Source organism: Strigops habroptila, chromosome 12, assembly GCF_004027225.2.
Source record: "Strigops habroptila isolate Jane chromosome 12, bStrHab1.2.pri, whole genome shotgun sequence".
NCBI lineage: Eukaryota > Metazoa > Chordata > Aves > Psittaciformes > Psittacidae > Strigops > Strigops habroptila.
In genome coordinates, this window is record NC_044288.2 from 21,546,175 (window position 1) to 21,564,434 (window position 18,260).

At 55.9% G+C, this 18,260-nt stretch overlaps 1 protein-coding gene across 7 annotated transcripts in view; it reads left to right on the forward strand.

Annotated features, from left to right (window-relative positions):
* Window positions 1-18,260, forward strand: part of LOC115615496 (protocadherin gamma-A4-like) — a 149,782-nt gene that overhangs the window by 57,428 nt on the left and 74,094 nt on the right. The window contains exon 1 of one of the 7 annotated variants that reach the window (XM_032920258.1): window positions 3,902-6,468. The exons of 4 other annotated variants lie outside the window; for them this stretch is intronic. In XM_032920258.1, the coding sequence (XP_032776149.1) occupies window positions 4,048-6,468 (2,421 nt within the window). In that variant the 5' untranslated portion in view covers window positions 3,902-4,047. Of the gene's footprint in view, window positions 1-3,901; window positions 6,469-8,805; window positions 11,424-15,575; window positions 17,004-18,260 lie in introns of those variants that run through there. 2 more of the 7 variants (XM_032920263.1, XM_032920265.1) reach the window with 2 other exon arrangements.

The following is an 18,260-nucleotide window of genomic DNA, read 5'->3' on the forward strand; positions in this document are numbered from 1 at the left end:
GCTGTCGGGAGGGGAACGTGAGGTGTTTGCTCAGATTCCCACCGGGTGGGGAAGTAGGAGGAATGAGGCTGCGGCAGGCGGGACTTTCATTGTGGCTGGGTATGTTGTGTTTTACCCCGTGTTCACTCTGTTCGACGCTGTTAAGTGACGAAATCTCTACCGGAGGTCCATGTCTCATTTTTTGTTTTTTGAAATCTTGAAGTTTCTTCTCTGAAGTGGCGTGAGCTGACACTGTGTCTTCATTTTAGTGTAGTGATATAAATGTATGCATTCTATGCGAGTTGCGAAGGGTTATTTAAGTGAGTTGTGGGAGATGTGCCCAACAGTAGTGTCCTCAAGTGTGACTTTTGCCTTCCCAAGGAATTTCTGCTACAAGAGATGTTATTCTATCTGTATGGGCAGCCCTGGGAGGTTCTTCATATCTGTTTGCAGGTTGTTGTGACAGTTTAATTATGACAAATGTCTTAGCGGTAGGTTTGGGAGGAACCAACATATTATTCATTCCCTACTAAAGACCTGAGTTACTCTGTGAGCCATTATCAAGAATATCATGTTATGATCCTTTTGTTTTAGCATGTTTTAACTTGTTCCTTGCTAATTCTGATGAACTGAACATGGGCCAGTGCTCTCATTGTATGTAGAAATCTATTCTGTTAGATATTCCTACCTGTCCTATATGTTCCTGTCATGTTTAGAGCTGCGAAGGGAAAGATTTTCATAGACATGTTTCCTTAAAATGTCACTTGAAGAAATGCTCTTGCTTGTCACATACCCATGGTGAAAAGTCAAATATTATCCGTAGTAAAGAGAAGTTTTCTGTGCAACTCTTTTGATGGAGTCTGTCTGCAATTGATGAAAATCATTGAAAATAATGCAAGCTGTGAAGTGTTTGAGGAGATATAGCATGAGCTGTGTTGTTTCCCAGGGTTTATCACTGGCTTACAGAAAATGATTCTGAAGGTGTCATATGCTTGGATATCATCTTGGTTGAACTTCAACTGTCCAAGCTGTGGGTTCATCAGTTTGATTTACTGTTCCATAATCAGTGACTGAGCATAGAGGTATGCTTTATGTTAAGCATTGAGAGTCGTGTATTTTCCAAGTTGTCCATGTGCTAAGGAAGCTGATACTTCCATGACTGGGTCTTTATCAGAGTTGCATATCGCTTATGCAATTGAGACTACTTCATATTGCTTCCAAGTGGTGTGATGGGCAGAGAAATCTCTTTGCATGTGTCCGTGTTGCAATCCATGGTCTCACTAAGGAGAAGCTGCTTGTGCAGCTTTTCTTTCTGTGGTGTCTGTCTGCAAATGTAGCTTTCCTGTTCACACAATGAGAAATTCTGTCTATGTACGTCTGTGACAGGGCAGGTGTAAAGTTTTGTCTTGATATAATCTAAAACCTCTATAAGATGTAAAAGATGGTGTAAAGGTTCAGTTTGTCCTGGTTGTTTGATCAGGCTCACAGTCATAAGTCCATGCCTTTACCTCTTCTTTTATTGTCCAAAGAAATTGCCTTGAGGGAATGTGGCTACTGTCTGTGGTGTGAGCTCTTGCAGAGTTTTTACCAACTAGATCCCTCCCTTGTGTACCTGCTACAGCTGACATACTTTGAAATGTTAAGCTATGATGCTTTCACTTCCGCATGTTCCCCATTCTTGCCTTGTTTGTTGTCCAGGTCTAAAGCTGGGCCTCACTGTGGCTGCTAACACTGAAAACATTAAAAGATCTCTTGCACTTGTCGGACTGGGGCAATAGTTTCCATCCATAACCTGAAGGTGTTCAGCTACCAAGAAAGACTTTGATATACCTGCTTCCTGAGATGTCCTGGAATGACATGCTCCTTAACTTGTGGCTGGCACATGGCCAAAATGCTGGGGTTTGTTCATGGTGTAACTAATGGCTGTAAATGCAGAGCAAGGAGGCTGAGAGACGGCTGAGAAAAAGAAATACAGGTAGATAAATATTTTCCTTGGGCAATGGTTTGATTTTCTGCCTTGTGCCAAGGACTGTGCCATTTCTCTGTGTGATTCTGTTTTCCTGGGTCTGAGAAGCAATGGTATTAGAGCATTTGAACCATAAATCAGCATGTAGAAAGCTGATGCAAGGGTATAACGCCTTATAAATCTAGTGGGAAACCTCCTTTCTCCAAGTTGTATTTCCCTGTAACATTACAGTGTAGAGTTCCTCCACAGCTGTAGTTACACTTCCTTTCAGGGCATTGTTTCCCCAACGGTTGTGGTTCTTCCCCTATTTTCAGTAGTGCTTTTGCATTTGAAACTGTGCGTGTTGTTTTGCAGCAAGTAATTACTTTCAGGCACATAAGATAGGATTGTAAATGTGAGGAGAATGAAGCAGAAGCTGAAAGAGAATCTGTTGCACTGTTAAATACTGAGCTGACCATGATAAGGCATTTCCTCTTACTTCTTCATATTTTGAGGGATGATCACACCACAGAGTAGAAAACAATTGCTGGGAGCTGGTGACTATTAAACTGCACCCCCTACAACGTAGGGCAGAGGAAGATTTTAGGCCCACAAAGCAGCTTGAGATAGAAATGACTTCCAGGTGCTCTCAGGGATGAATTTCAATGCCTGCAGTGAGGAGCAAGACAACTTCCAGGTAAGTTTTCTGACAACACTTTCTCTTCTAATGCTTCCTTGCCTTGCTTGTCTGATTTATGGGTTTGCAACTCCAGATGATGGAGTCAGGAACATGTGATTGATGCTCAGTGTTTGAGATTTTTTCCTTCCTATTTTTTTCCTGAAACAAAGGACTCTCAACTTAGCAACTGATGAACAAGAGTTCGTTGATTAATACTGTTTTGGTGTTGGACTCAATAAGGAAATGCGCGTGTTGTCCATGAATGGAGAAGTGACAGATTGTTCCACCCAAATGAATGCTCCTACTCTCAGCCTTGTGCCATCATGCCTTTTTGTGAAGGGCACCTGCAGAAATGGCAGCAGTAGTGGAATGAATTCATTTCCTCTGAGCTTGATTTCCTTGTTCTCTCTGTGCAATTATTATTCAGTTTGTCTTCCATGGTGGGTGGCAGTTCCCTCTTCCTTATTGTTCCTTATCTGTCTTTCCTATAGCTGTGTAGAATGGGATCTAAACCAGCCTTCTATAGCAGAAGCGGTTGCCAAGGGCTGGTGACTTTCTTTTCTAAGGCTTCCTTTCCTTGCTTGTGTGATTTACGGTTTTGGTGTGTTCTTCTTGATTTCCTAGGTGCATAGGTTTAGCTGTAAGGTCACATCTATTCCATTTGCATGGGGGTATTTCCCATACGCACATTTGGTGTTTACAGCTGGGAAGAGGAAGGTTTTCATAGGCCTCCGGGTGCTCATCCAGGCATAGCTGGCTGCATCAAAAGTGTGCAAAGTGGCAACCCAACCCAGCCAAGGTTTCCAGGAACACAGAGGGACAATGCATGCCGGGTGTTCCACAGACAGTCCCCCATGACATGTTGGCTACTCTGGATAGATATGGATAGGCAAGTGGATATGTTGGATAGATATGGGTTAGACAAGTGGGCTATAACATGGTCTGAGTTCAAGTCCACTACCTTTAGTCCTCACAATTCTCCATCAGTGTTAATCGTTATTCTAAATGAGAATCAAATTTGAGCAATTCAGAGTAAACTGAAATTTGCCCTGACTAAGAGTAATACTACTTTCAAAGCTTTCTATAGATAGAGAAACATTCTTTCTGTGGGCAGCTGCCGCTGCTCTTATGATCCCGACCCGCGAAACCCCGGGAGCGCCGCCATCACCCGGCTGCGGTGGCGTCGCGGCGCCTCCGGGTGCCGCTGTTGGCCGACGCGAAGCGGCGCCGCAGCCGCAGCCGGAGCCGCCGCAGCGTCCTGCCCCCGCAGCCTGCTCGCTCGCCCGGCGCCGGCCAGAGCGGCAGCGGCACGGGCAGCAGCGGCGTCCGAGCCGGCGCCGAGCTCGCTGCCCTCCGGCAGCCCCTGCGCTCGCTGCGGAGAGGGGCTGGAAGCGAGGGAAGGCAGCGGCAGGAAGGAGGAGGGACGAGGCGAGCGCTGCCGAGAATGGCGGGCAGGCAGAGGCAGATGCGGCGGCCAGGGGCCGAGCGAGTGCTGCTGCCCACTTTGCTGCTGTGCTGGTGCTGCCGGGCGGCGCCGGAGCGGCTCCGCTACGCCATCCCCGAGGAGCTGGGCAGAGGCTCGCTGGTGGGTCCTCTGGCGCGGGACCTGGGGCTGAGCCCCGCGGAGCTGCCGACACGGAACCTGCTGCTTAGCGCCGAGAAGCAGTACTTTACCATGAGTGGGGAGAACGGGAACCTGTACGTGAGCGAGAGGCTGGACCGGGAGGAGATGTGCGGCGAGTCGGCGTCCTGCTCCGTCAGTTTCGAGGCGGTGGTGCAGAACCCGCTCAATGTTTTCCACGTCGATGTGGCTATCCAGGACGTGAACGACAACGCGCCGCGGTTTCCGCAGGACAGTTTCCAGCTGGAGATCAACGAGCTCACTTCTCCCGGCGCCCGCTTTGCCTTGGGCATGGCGGAAGATGCAGACGTGGGCAGCAATTCGCTACAGGGCTACGAGCTAGAGGCCAACGGGTACTTCGTGGTGGAGGCGAAGGAGAGCAAGGACGGCCGCAAGTTAGCGGAGCTGGTGCTGCGCCGGGCGCTGGACCGGGAGCGAGAGCAGAGCCTGCGGCTGGCGCTGACGGCGGTGGACGGCGGAGACCCGCCCCGGAGCGGCACCGCCCAGCTCTGCATCAACGTCACAGACGCCAACGACAACGCCCCCGTGTTCGCGCAGGAGCGGTACCGCGTGAGCCTGCGGGAGGACGCGCTGCCGGGCTCGACGGTGCTGAACGTGTCCGCCTCCGACGCCGACGCCGGCAGCAACGCCCGCATCACCTACGGCTTCGGGAAAATGCCGGCCAAGGTGCTTCAGAAGTTTATGGTAGACGCGGAGAGCGGGAGGATCACGCTGCAGGAGTCGCTGGACTTCGAGGACACGCGTAGCTACACGCTGTTAGTGGAAGCGAGGGATGGGGGCGGTCTTCTAACGCACTGCGAGGTGGAGGTGGAGGTGCTGGACGTGAACGACAACGCGCCCGAAATCACGGTGCTGTCGGTGTCGAGCCTAGTGCCCGAGGACGCGCCGGCCGGCACGGTGGTGGCCCTGGTGAACGTGAAGGACCCGGACTCCGGGGAGAACGGTCAGGTGTGGTGCGAGCTGTCGGGCGAGGCGCCGCTGTCGCTGGTGGCGTCGTCGGGCGGCTCGTACAAGGTGGTGACGGCGAGCTTGCTGGACCGGGAGCAGGTGTCGGAACACCGGGTGACGGTGGTGGCGAGGGACCGGGGCAGCCCGGCGCTGTCGAGCAGCACGGCGCTGGTGCTGGAGGTGTCGGACGTGAACGACAACGCGCCGGTGTTCGAGGAGGCCGCCTATAGCGCCTACGTGGCGGAGAACAACGCTGCGGGCGCGCCGGTGCTTCGCGTGAGCGCGCGGGACGCGGACGCAGGTGCCAACGGGCGCGTGAGCTACTCGTTGGCGGGCGGGAGCGCGGGCGGGGCGCCGTACGTGTCTGTGGAGGCGCAGAGCGGCGCGGTGTACGCGCAGCGCTCCTTCGATTACGAGCAGTGCCGCGAGTTCGCCGTGGTGGTGCGGGCGCAGGACGGCGGGGCACCGGCGCGGAGCTCGACGGCGACGGTGCACGTCTTCGTGTTGGACCGCAACGACAACGCGCCGCGGGTGCTGTGGCCCGCGGCGGGCGCGGTGGCAGAGCCAGCCCCGTTTGAGGTGGTGCCGCGGTCGGCCGAGGCCGGGTACCTGGTGACCAAGGTGGTGGCGGTGGACGCGGATGCGGGGCGCAACGCGTGGCTGTCATACGAGCTGGTGCAGGCGCCGGAGTCGGCGCTGTTCCGCGTGGGGCTGCACAGCGGCGAGGTGCGCACGGCGCGGGCCGTGTCGGAGAGGGACGCGGCGAAGCAGCGGCTCGTGGCCGTGGTGAAGGACCACGGGCAGCCGGCGCTGTCGGCCACGGCCACGCTGCACGTGGTGCTGGCCGAGAGCTTGCAGGAGGCGCTGCCGGAGCTGAGCGAGCGGGCGGCGGGCGCCGAGTCGGCGGCGGAGCTGCAGTTCTCCCTCGTGCTGGCGCTGGCGCTCCTGTCCGCGCTCTTCCTGCTGAGCGTGGCGCTGGCCGTGCTGGCAAGGGGCCGCCGTGCCGGGCCGCCCGCCGTGCTGCGCTGCCTGGGCGCTCAGCGCTTCTCCGGGGCGGGCGCCGCCTTCCCGGCCGACTTCTGCGAGGGCACCTTGCCCTACTCCTACAACCTGTGCGTGGCGCCGGGTCGCGCTGTCGCCGAGGCCTCTTGGCCGCCTCCGCCGCTGCCTATCCTGCCCGCGGAGGAGCTTCTCGGCGGGGACACCTGCGAGAAGCGAAGCCCGAGTAGCAGCGCCGGCGCGGGAGAGCCGCATGCAGAGCCCGACCCACCGCAGGTCTGTAAGGCGGCGTTTAGGTCCTTATCTTGGGGTCTTTCCAAACCAGCTGTGTGCTTTCACTCGTCTTTGCTCTGCTGGGGTTGGGAGGGGAGGTCATGCCGGTCTCTGTTTCCAAGAACGAAAGAAATAATCTTATCCCGTGGCCTTTTTTGGGGAACATTCACTCTGAACAGCCACTTTTTGGCGTGTGACCAGCCACCACACGTATATTCCTCGTGGGTGAGTTCTTGCTGTTAATTGGCTCTTGACGGGTTAGTTTTGTCCAGGCGTTATTTGTCGAAGTTGTTTTTGCAACTATGTCTTATTTTTTCTTCTCTCTTTTTCTACTATTTCTGATCACAGTGTGCGTGTGCATCACTGCCTGCTGCTGAGTTACTCTAGAGAAGGGCCCCAAGTCCTAGGCAGAAGTGTCAGGCTGTAATGGAAAATTTCCAAGTGCTGGTGGGAGAAGCTGGAGCAGTGCAGGGTCGTCCAGAGAAGCCTCTGGAATGTAGGGGGAAATTAACAAAGTCCTGAGGAGGACTCTGTCTGAAGCGGGAATTTTATCGCTGCCTTGTGCTATTATTGCTTGGGATTTTTGAAATTAATGTGGCTGATGGCGTTCTGGTCTGATACAGTTTTGATCTGCTGAAAGGGTGAGGGAAAAGTCGTTCTAGCACAACGACTACAAAAACCAGTGCAATCGGTGGGAGAGATTGTGCCTGCGGACTGATGGCTAAGTCCTGTTCTACACGAAAAAGCTAAAAAGACGAGAACTTACTCTAAAGACTAAGAAGCTGGTGTTGTCTGAAATGTTGTGGGTCAGTAACGGTGGAGATGGATCCGCATTATGCAGAAGTAGATCTTCCAACTCTGCACAACGGGGTCGAGAAATCGGGGTGGAGCTTGTTATTGGAGATGTTTTCTTCCTAATAACTTTTTACCAGAACTATAGACTTGGGCGTGGTTAATGCTGTTTCCCAGAGGAAAAGCGCATGCGGTTCTATGAATGAAGCAGTTACAGATTGTCTTTCCCCAGTGAACATTGGCATCTTCCTCCGCGTGCCCCCTTGTCTGCAGCAGGAGAAGGCTGCTGCAGAAATGGAAGCATTGATGGCAAGGATAAGTTCTGTCTGGGCGTGATTTTTCTGAGTTCTTAATGCAGTTACTGCTCATCCCTCTTCTCTGGATGAAGGTGTAGAATGGGATCTCAAAAATGACAAAGCAAAAAAAAAACAAACCACCAAACCCCAGAAAACTCTTTTGTATTTCGGAGCTTGTCCTCTTTTTCTCTCCCCATTTTCTTAATAGAAGTGCTTAGACTGAAGAGTTAAGTCTGTCAGTCACTTATTGCCACAGTTGTTGTGTTTGTCTGGTTACTAGGATAGTCCTCTACCCATTCTGAGAACATATCTAGCCCGAGAAAGAGGTAAGCAAAAAGGCAGCAAATGGGCACTGGAATAAAACCCATTCACACATTTCAACGTGGTCTGCGTAGTTCAGGATTTGCAGCTGTAATTGTCTACTGTCCTATGGTATTTTGTTGAAGAGGTGTCCTACCAACACGAAGAGTCGAGGATTAGCTGGAAAGTTTATTAACAAGTTACAATCCTTTACATCAGTATTCCAGAGCTATCGAATTACTTGAATAAACTAGAACACTCTTAATTTTATATGGCATATTAAAAGGGGAAGTTACTCTTTAAAGTCCTTCAACTTCGTTTTTCCAGTCGGATATTTGGAAAAAAGTGTTCTTAAGAAAATTGTGGAAGTAGACCTATAAAACCTCTCACAATAGCAAGGGCAGATGTATCAGGTCTGGTTCTTTCTATACTCGAACACGTAAAGATCTCATACCCGGCAGGGCTGGTGGTGTAGTGAAGTTGAAGCTTGTTCCTTCTGAACTGAGGTATTTAAAGCAAAGTTCCTGCCGCCTGGGTTAATGAGTGAAACGTGGTTTTCGGGAGGTTTGAGAAGGGTGTGTCTGATTACCGCATTTGGGATCTTAGAGCCAGTTTTCTTTTGCTCAGTCGCTCAAGTACGAAGGATAAAAACCGTAGTGTTGGAGACTATGTTTTTGGAAGGACGGAAAAAGACTATTTTTCAAATATTTTACTTTACATATACCGCCATCACCACTTCGTTTCTCCCCGGCGATGGGAAAAAAGTGGCTATTGTTTAGGGAAAAGCTCGACAGGAGCCGGGCAGGCAGCGCTCGGAAGCGCTCGGTGCCTGCAGTGCCGGGAGGAGGCTGCGGGCGCCGCTGTTGACCGAAGAGGAGCGAGAGGAAGGCCGGAGCGCTGCCGGCAGCCCCGCCCGCTGCGGCCCGGTTCGCTCGAGCGCTCGGTGGTTGTCTCGGCGGTCGGGCGGTCTGCGAGCGTCCCCGGGGTGCGGAGTCGCGCTGCAGCAAAGCGGAGGGGCCAGGAGCGGCGACCCAGACCGGGCGACGGTGCAGAACTTGTACCTGGAGGAGCCGGAGCGGCGGTGGGCTGCGGCGGTGCGGGGCCGGAGGGGCCGCGGAGGAAATGAGCGCTGCGGGAAGGCGCTGGGGCAGGCGGGAGCGAGCGCTGCTGTGGGGTGTCCTGATGGCGGCGTGGGACGCGGCGTGGGGGCAGCTACGCTACTCGGTTCCCGAGGAGCTGCCCCAGGGCTCGTTCGTGAGCGACGTGGCCAAGGACCTGGGGCTGGAGCTGCCGGCGCTCCGCGACCGCGGCGTCCGAGTCGTCTCCGAAGGTAGGACGCAGTATTTCGCCCTGCACGGGAAGACGGGCCATTTGGTGACAGCGGAGAGGATAGACAGGGAGCAGCTGTGCCGACTGGTGGAGAAATGCGTGCTGCGCTGTGAGGTAGTGGTAGATGGGGAAATGCAGGTATACAGAATCGAAGTGGAAATCACGGACATTAACGACAATGCACCCAATTTCCAAGAGGAAGAAACGGAAATGAAAATGAGCGAGACGTTGGCCCCGGGGACGAGGTTTCCCCTCGCCGAGGCTCATGACCCGGACTCTGGCCCCAATTCGCTGCAGCGCTACGAGCTGAGCGGCGACGAGCACTTCTCGCTGGCCGTGCAGGCGGGCCCCGGCGGGGATCAGCGTCCCGAGCTGGTGCTGGCGAAGGCGCTGGACCGCGAGGAGGCGGCGTTTCACGAGCTGGTGCTGAGGGCGAGCGACGGCGGAGAGCCTGCGCGGACGGGCACGGCGCGGATCCGCGTGGCCGTGCTGGACGCCAACGACAACGCGCCCGTGTTCAGCCAGGTGGAGTACCCGGTGCGTGTGCCCGAAGACGTGCCCGTCGGCTCCGTCCTCGTCACCGTCACGGCCGCCGACTCTGACGAAGGTCTGAACGGACACGTGAAATACTCGTTGAAGAGAACGAAGGACACGGCATCGCAGGCATTCCTGCTGGATTCTGAGACGGGAGCGCTCACGCTGCTGCGGAGCCTGGACTTCGAGGAAGGATACTCCTACGAATTGCAAGCGCAGGCACATGATGGTGGAGGACTTTCCGACACGGCACTCGTCACCATTATTGTGACAGACGTCAACGACAATGCTCCAGAGATTTCGGTGCGGTCGGCACTAAACGAGATCTCAGAGGACGCGCCGCCGGGGACGGGGGTGGCGCTGTTGCATGTCCACGACCGGGACTCGGAGGAGAACGGCCAGGTGCGGTGCAGCATTGCCGAGAGCCTCCCGTTCCGGCTGGAGAAGTCCTTTGAGGACTACTACCGCGTGGTGACGTCGGGGGAGCTGGACCGCGAGAAGGTGTCGGAGTACAACGTGACCGTGCGGGCGGTGGACGGCGGGTCGCCGGCGCTGGAGAGCAGCGCGGTGCTGTCGCTGCGGGTGCTGGACGTGAACGACAACGCGCCGGTGTTCGCGGAGGCGCGCTACAGCGCCCGCCTGGCCGAGAACAACGCGGCGGGCGCGCTGGTGCTGACGGTGCGGGCGTGGGACGCGGACTGGGGGCAGAACGCGCGCGTGCGGTACCGGCTGTCGGAGGGGCGGGTGCGGGGCGCGCCGCTCTCGTCGTACGTGTCGGTGCAGGCGGAGACGGGCGCGCTGTACGCGCTGCGCTCCTTCGACTACGAGGAGGTGCGCGAGGTGCGGCTGTGGGTGCGGGCGGAGGACGGCGGCGCGCCGGCGCTGAGCAGCAACGTGTCGGTGCGGCTGGAGATCGTGGACGAGAACGACAACGCGCCGCAGGTGCTGTACCCGCCGGCGGCGGCGCCGTCGTCCGCGGCGGGCGCGGGCTGGGCGGGCGTGGAGCTGGCGCCGCGGTCGGCGGAGCCCGGGGCGCTGGTGGCCAAGGTGGTGGCGGTGGACGCGGACGCGGGGCAGAACGCGTGGCTGTCGTACGAGCTGGCCAAGGCGACGGAGCCGGGGCTGTTCCGCGTGGGGCTGCACAGCGGCGAGGTGCGCACGGCGCGCTTCCCGCTGGCCCGCGACGCGGCGCGGCAGAGCCTGGTGGTGGTGGTGAAGGACCACGGGCGGCCGGCGCTGTCGGCCACGGCCACGCTGACGGTGGTGCTGGCCGAGAGCGTGGCCGAGCTGCTCTCGGAGCTGGGCAGCGCGGCGGCGGCGGCGCCGGGCGAGCCGGCCGGCAGCCTCACGCGCTGGCTGGTGCTGGCCGTGGCGGCCGTGTCCTGCCTCTTCCTCGCCTTCCTACTGCTGCTGCTGGCGCTGCGCCTGCGGCGCTGGCGCCGCTCGCAGCTGCTGGCGGCGGCGGGCAGCGCCGCCTTGCGCGGCGTCCCGGCCTCGCACTTCGTGGGCATCGACGGCGTCCGCGCCTTCCTGCACTCCTACTCGCACGAGGTGTCGCTCACGGCTGACTCGCGCAGAAGCCAGCTCCGCTTGTCGGCCGGCAGCTGCTGCGACACCCTTCCGTCCCTGCCGCCGCCCGACGAGCCCGCGCCGCTGCTCGGGGAGGATTCTTTGGCTGCCCTCTGCGCGGACCCGGCTGCTGCCCCGGTGAGTTCTTTCCAGGAGCTCTTCTCTGCTCCGCTTCCTCCCCCCTGCTGCTCCTTTGCCCTTTTCCCGAGGAGTTCCCTGTTCCATATGCTGTGCGGCATGCTGCGGGAACGAGGGAGTCAAAGCTTGTCTGAGTCTCGACCTGGTGCTGGTGCATCCCCGGATGGGATCGTGGTTGCTCATTTTTCGGGTTGGTGGGGGAGACGGGAGGAGCGAGCTGCCTTCTGGTGGGACTTTTGTTGAAGCTAGGCTTCGTGGTTTACCGCGTCTTCTCCCTGTTCCACGCTATTAAGTGACCCAGTGCCTCCTGGAGGTCCATTCCCCGTTTCCCTTTAAAACTTGACATCTTTTCTCTAAAGCGTAGTGAGCTGACAGTGTGTCTTCATCTTAGTATAGAGATGTAAGTATATGCAAGCAATACTATGCGAGTTTTGAAGGCTTATGGAAGTATGTTGTGGGACCTGCGCCTAACAGTAGTATCTTGCAGTCTGAGTTTTGCCTTTGCAAGGAATTTTTGCTAGAATGGATGGTATTCTATCTGTATGGGAGGTTCTTCATGTGTCTTGCAGCTTTCCTTAGCTGAAGCTTTGAAAGAAACTGATTATTCATTCCCTATTAATGATCTGAGTCGCTCTAAGAGCCGTTATCAAGAATATCATGTTATGATCCTTTTGTTTTAGCATGTGTTAACTTGTTCCTTGCTCATTATGATGATCTGAACATGGGCCATTGCTCTCATAGTATGTAGAAATCAGTTCTGTTAGATCTTCCTGCCTGTCCCATATGTTTCTTCTATGTTTAGAGCTCTAAAGAGAAAGACTTTCACAGACATGTTTACTTAAAATGTTACTGGAAGAAATGCTCTTGCTTGTCACATACACATGGTGAGAAGTCAAATATTATTCATGGTAAGGAAGTTTTCTGTGGAACTCTTTTGATGGAGTCTGTCTGCAAATGATGAAGATCATTGACAACAACGCAAGCTGGTAAGTGTTTGAAGAGAGTCTCGGTGGTGCTGTGTGTGAGGAGGTACTCATGGTGACATGACATGTTGTGTTAATTTCCAGAGTTTATTATTGCCTTACTGAAAATGATTCTGAAGGTGTCATATGTTTGGATTGCCCCTTGGTTGGACTCCAACTGTCCAAGCTGTGGGTTCGTCAGATTGCTTTCCTGTTCCATGATTAGTGAGTGAGCATAGAGGTAGTCTTTATGTTAAGCTTTGAGAGTCGTGTATTTTCCAAGTTGCGCATGTGCTAAGGAAGGATGATGGTGTCCTTGAGCTGATACTTTGACGATTGGGTCTTCATCAGAGCTTCATATCGTACAGACTTGAGAATATTTTATATTGCTTCCAAGTAGAGTGATGAGCAGAGAAATCTCTTTGCATCCGTCTATGTTGTGATTCATGGTCTCAGTAATGAGAAGAAAGAAAAGAAGCAACTTTTCTTTCAGTGGTGTCTGTCTGCAACTGTAGCTTTCCTCCTGTGTGACTTTAGGCAGGGTGGGAAATTCTGTCTGTCCACAGACAGGGCAGGTGTAAAGGTTTGTTGTGGTATAATCTGGAATGTCTACAGTATGTAGAGATGGTGTAAAGGTTCAGGGTCTGCGGTGTAAGCCTTATTGTCCCTGCTAACCCTTAAACATTGAAAGGTCTCCTACACTTATTGGTCTGGGGCAATAGTTTCCATCCATACCCTGAAGGTGTTCAGCTACCAAGAAAAAGACTTTGATATACCTATTTCCTGAGATGTCATGAAATGACATGCTCCTTAACTTGTGGCTTTCATATGGCCAAAGTGCTGGGTGTTGTCCATGGTGTGAATAAAGGCTGTAAGTGCAGAGCAAGGAGGGTGAAAGGGTGGCTTTGAACCAGGAAAATAGGTGTGTCACTGTGACTTTCATTGGGCAATGGTTTCATTTCCCACCTGGTGCCAAGGCCTGTGCCATATTTTGTGTGATCCTGGTTTCCTTGTCCTGAAAGGCAATGGTAGAAGAGTGTTTGAACTATAAATCCATATGTAGAAGAATGATGCAATGGTGAACAGCTTATAAATCTTGTGGGAAACCTCCTTTCTCCAAATTGTATCTCCTTGTGACATTACAGTGTAGAGTTCCTCCACAGCTTTCTATCAGGCCATTGTTTCTCTGAAGTCCATTATTCTTCTTCCCCATTTTGGGCAGTGCTTTTGCATTTGATACTGTGCTTGTTGGATTGCAGCAAATACTTACTACAGCCACCGAAGACAGAATTGTAAGTGTGAGGAGAAGCTAGAAGAGAATCTGTTGCATTGTTGACCACTGAGCTGGAAAAAGAGGACCATGATAAGGCCTTTACTCTTACTGCTTCATATTTTTGGGACAAGAGCAGCAAACAATTGCTGGGAGCTGGTGGCTATCAATCTGAACCCTCTACAATGTAGGTCAGAGGAAGACTTTAGGCCCACAAAGCAGCTTGAGATAGGAATGACTTCCAGGTGCTCTAGGGATGAATTTCAATGACCACAGCAAAGACCAAGGAGACTTCCAGGTAAGTTTCTCTGACTTTCTCTTCTAATGCTTCCTCGCGTTGCTTGTCTGATTTATGGGATTGTAACTCTACACGATGGTGTCAGAAAAATGTGATTGTTGCTCGATGTTTGGGATTTTTCCTTCCTGATCATTTTTTCTCAAGCGATGGACTTTCACTTTTGTGACAGCTGAACAGGAATTTGCTGTTTTGGTGTTGGACTCACTAAGGAAATGTGCATGCGGCTGGATGAATAGGAAAGTAGCAGATTTTTCCTCCCTAATGAATGTTCCTCCCGCCATCCATGTGTGATCACGTCTTTTGGTGAAGGGCTGCTGCAGAGATGGCAGCAGTAGTGGGATGGATTAACTTTCTCTGAGCTTTATTAACTTGTTCGTTTTGTGCAGTTACTATTCAGGTTGTCTTCCCTTCTGGGTGGAAGTTCCCTCTTCCTTACCATTCCTCATCTGTCTTGTCTAAAGCTGTGTAGAATGGGATCTAACCCCACCTTTTAAAACTTTTTTTGGGTGGTTTTTTTTTGGGGGTTTTTTTTTTTTTTTTTTTTTTGGGTTGGTTTGGTTTAGTTTTTTGAGAACAGCATGCCACACAGCTGAAACTATTGCTAAGAGTTGGTGACATTTCTAATGCTTCCTTGGTTGTCTGGTTTATGGTTTTGTTTTCCTCTTCTTGATTTTGTAGGTGTATAGGTTTAGCTGTAATTATCAGCATAGCTTTTTTTAGCGATGTGTTGTGTGTTAGTGCCTTTTGCTCATGCCCAAGCAGCTGTTCAATGAGTTCTGTTATTGTCAGGGGTATCCAAGTAAATATGACCTGAGTAGAAGTTGCCTCTCTGTGGAACTGTGTGTGTGAAAAAAGAAGACAGGAGACTCCCCCTAAACAGAGATTTTAGCCTCAGAATTGGTAATCATCCTGCTTTGCTCATTTCTGAGTGGTTCTTATCTCTTACTTCGCATCTTGTCATGAGCTACATGTAGACCTCATGGTTTCTGCTCAAACAAGGAAGGTCGCATCTGTTCAATTGTCTAAGCAGGGGTAAAGTTCCCACATGCACCTTTGATGTTTACAGCTGGGAAGAGGAAGACTTTCATAGCCATATGCGTCCTCACCCAGGCACAGTTGTCTGAAGCAAAAGATTGCGTAGTGGCAACCTAACCCAGCCGAGGTTTCCAGGAACAAAGTAGAGGCCAGAGAGGCAATGCATGCAGGGTGTCCCTCACAAATAATACGATGGCTACTCAGTTGGATAGATACAGGTTTGACAAGTGGACTGTTAGATGGTCTGAGTTCAGGTCCGCTACCTTTAGGCCTCACGTTTCTCCATCAGTGTTAATCCTTATTCTAAATGACAATCAAACCTGAGCAATTCAGAGTAAAAAGAAATTCATCCTAAAAAATGTAATACTACTTTAGATACAGAAATCCTCTGTCGGTGGTTGGCCGCCGGTGCTGCTATGATAACGCGCGTCCCCGACCCGCGGCTGGAAACCATCACCCGGCTGCGGTGGTGTCTCGGCGCCTCCAGGTGCCGCTGTTGGCCGACGCGAAGCGGCGCCGGCGCCGCAGCCGGAGCCGCCGCAGCGTCCTGCCCCCGCAGGCTGCTCGCTCGCCCGGCGCCGGCCAGAGCGGCAGCGACACGGGCAGCAGAGGCAAGAGGCGGCGCGGGGAGCAGCGGCGTCCGAGCCGGCGCCGAACTCGCTGCCCTCTGGCAGCCCCTGAGCTCGCTGCGGAGAGGGGCTGGAAGCGAGGGAAGGCAGCGGCAGGAGGGAGGAGCGCGGCGAGCGCTGCCGAGAATGGCGGGCAGGCAGAGACAGATCCAGCGGCCAGGGGCCGGGCGAGTGCTGCTGCCCGCTTTGCTGCTGTGCTGGTGCTGCCGGGCGTCGCCGGAGCGGTTCCGCTACGCCATCCCCGAGGAGCTGGGCAGAGGCTCGCTGGTGGGGCCGCTGGCGCGGGACCTGGGGCTGAGCCCCGCGGAGCTGCCAGCACGCAAGCTTCGGCTGAGCGCCGAGAAACAATACTTTACCGTGAGCGAGGAGAACGGGAACCTGTACGTGAGCGAGAGGCTGGACCGAGAGGAGATGTGCGGCGAGTCGGCGTCCTGCTCCGTCAGCTTCGAGGCGCTGGTGCAGAACCCGCTCAATGTTTTCCACGTCGACGTGGCCATCCAGGACGTGAACGACAACGCACCGCGGTTTCCGCAGGACAGTTTCCAGCTGGAGATCAACGAGTTCACTACTCCCGGCGCCCGGTTTTACTTGGGCACGGCGGAAGACGCAGACGTGGGGAGTAACTCGCTACAGGGCTACGACCTGGAGGCCAACGGGTACTTCGCGGTGGAGGTGAAAGAGAGCCCGGACGGCAGCAAGTTCGCGGAGCTGGTGCTGCGCCGGGCGCTGGACCGGGAGCGAGAGCAGAGCCTGCGGCTGGTGCTGACGGCGGTGGACGGCGGGGACCCGCCCCGGAGCGGCACCGCCCAGCTCTGCATCAACGTCACAGACGCCAACGACAACGCCCCCGTGTTCGCGCAGGAGCGGTACCGCGTGAGCCTGCGGGAGGACGCGGTACCGGGCTCGACGGTGCTGAACGTGTCCGCCTCTGACGCCGATGCCGGCAGCAACGCCCGCATCACCTACGGCTTCGGGAAAATGCCGGCCAAGGTGCTTCAGAAGTTCATGGTGGATGCGGAGAGTGGGAGGATCACGCTGCAGGAGTCGCTGGACTTTGAGGACACGCGTGCGTTTCGCCTGGCCGTGGAGGCGAGGGACGGGGGGGGTCTCTTGGCGCACTGCCAGGTGGAAGTGGAGGTGCTGGACGTGAACGACAACGCGCCCGACATCACGGTGCTGTCGGTATCGAGCCCGGTGCCCGAGGACGCGCCGGCCGGCACGGTGGTGGCCCTGGTGAACGTGAAGGACCCGGACTCCGGGGAGAACGGTCAGGTGTGGTGCGAGCTGTCGGGCGAGGCGCCGCTGTCGCTGGTGGCGTCGTCGGGAGGCGCGTACAAGGTGGTGACGGCGAGCGCGCTGGACCGGGAGCAGGCGTCGAAGCACCAGGTGACGGTGGTGGCGAGGGACCGGGGCAGCCCGGCGCTGTCGAGCAGCACGGTGCTGGTGCTGGAGGTGTCGGACGTGAACGACAACGCGCCGGTGTTCGAGGAGGCCGCCTACAGCGCGTACGTGGCGGAGAACAACGCGGCGGGTGCTCCGGTGCTTCGCGTGAGCGCGCGTGACGCGGACGCAGGCGCCAACGGTCGCGTGAGCTACTCGTTGGCGGGCGGCAGCGCGGGCGCGGCGCCGTACGTGTCGGTGGAGGCGCAGAGCGGCGCGGTGTACGCGCAGCGCTCCTTCGACTACGAGCAGTGCCGCGAGTTCGCCGTGGTGGTGCGGGCGCAAGACGGCGGGGCACCGGTGCGGAGCTCGACGGCGACGGTGCGCGTCTTCGTGCTGGACCGCAACGACAACGCGCCGCGGGTGCTGTGGCCCGCGGCTGGCGCGGCGGCAGAGCCGGCCCCATTCGAGGTGGTGCCGCGTTCGGCCGAGGCCGGATACCTGGTGGCCAAGGTGGTGGCGGTGGACGCAGACGCGGGGCGCAACGCGTGGCTGTCGTACGAGCTGGTGCAGGCGCCGGAGCCGGCGCTGTTCCGCGTGGGGCTGCACAGCGGCGAGGTGCGCACGGCGCGGGCCGTGTCGGAGAGGGACGCGGCGAAGCAGCGGCTCGTGGCCGTGGTGAGGGACTACGGGCAGCCGGCGCTGTCGGCCACGGCCACTCTGCACGTGGTGCTGGCCGAGAGCTTGCAGGAGGCGCTGCCGGAGCTGAGCGAGCGGGCGGCGGGCGCCGAGTCGGCGGCGGAGCTGCAGTTCTCCCTCGTGCTGGCGCTGGCGCTCCTGTCCGCGCTCTTCTTGCTGAGCGTGGCGCTGGCCGTGCTGGCAAGGGGCCGCCGTGCCGGGCCGCCCGCCGTGTTGCGCTGCCTGGGCGCTCAGCGCTTCTCCGGGGCGGGCTCCGCGTTCCCGGCCGACTTCTGCGAGGGCACCTTGCCCTACTCCTACAACCTGTGCGTGGCGCCGGTTCGCGCTGTCGCCGAGGCCTCTTGGCCGCCCCCTCCGGTTACCATCCTGCCCACGGAGGAGCTGCTCGGCGGCAATGCCTGCGGGAAGCAAAGCCCGAGCAGCAGCTCCGGCACTGGAGAGTCGCCCGCGGAGCCCGACGCACCGCAGGTCTGTAAGCCCGCTTTTAGTTCCTTATCTCTAAGCCTTTCCGAACCGGTGCTGTGCTGCTGGTCTTTGTTTCTCTGACGGGGACGGTGGTGGCGT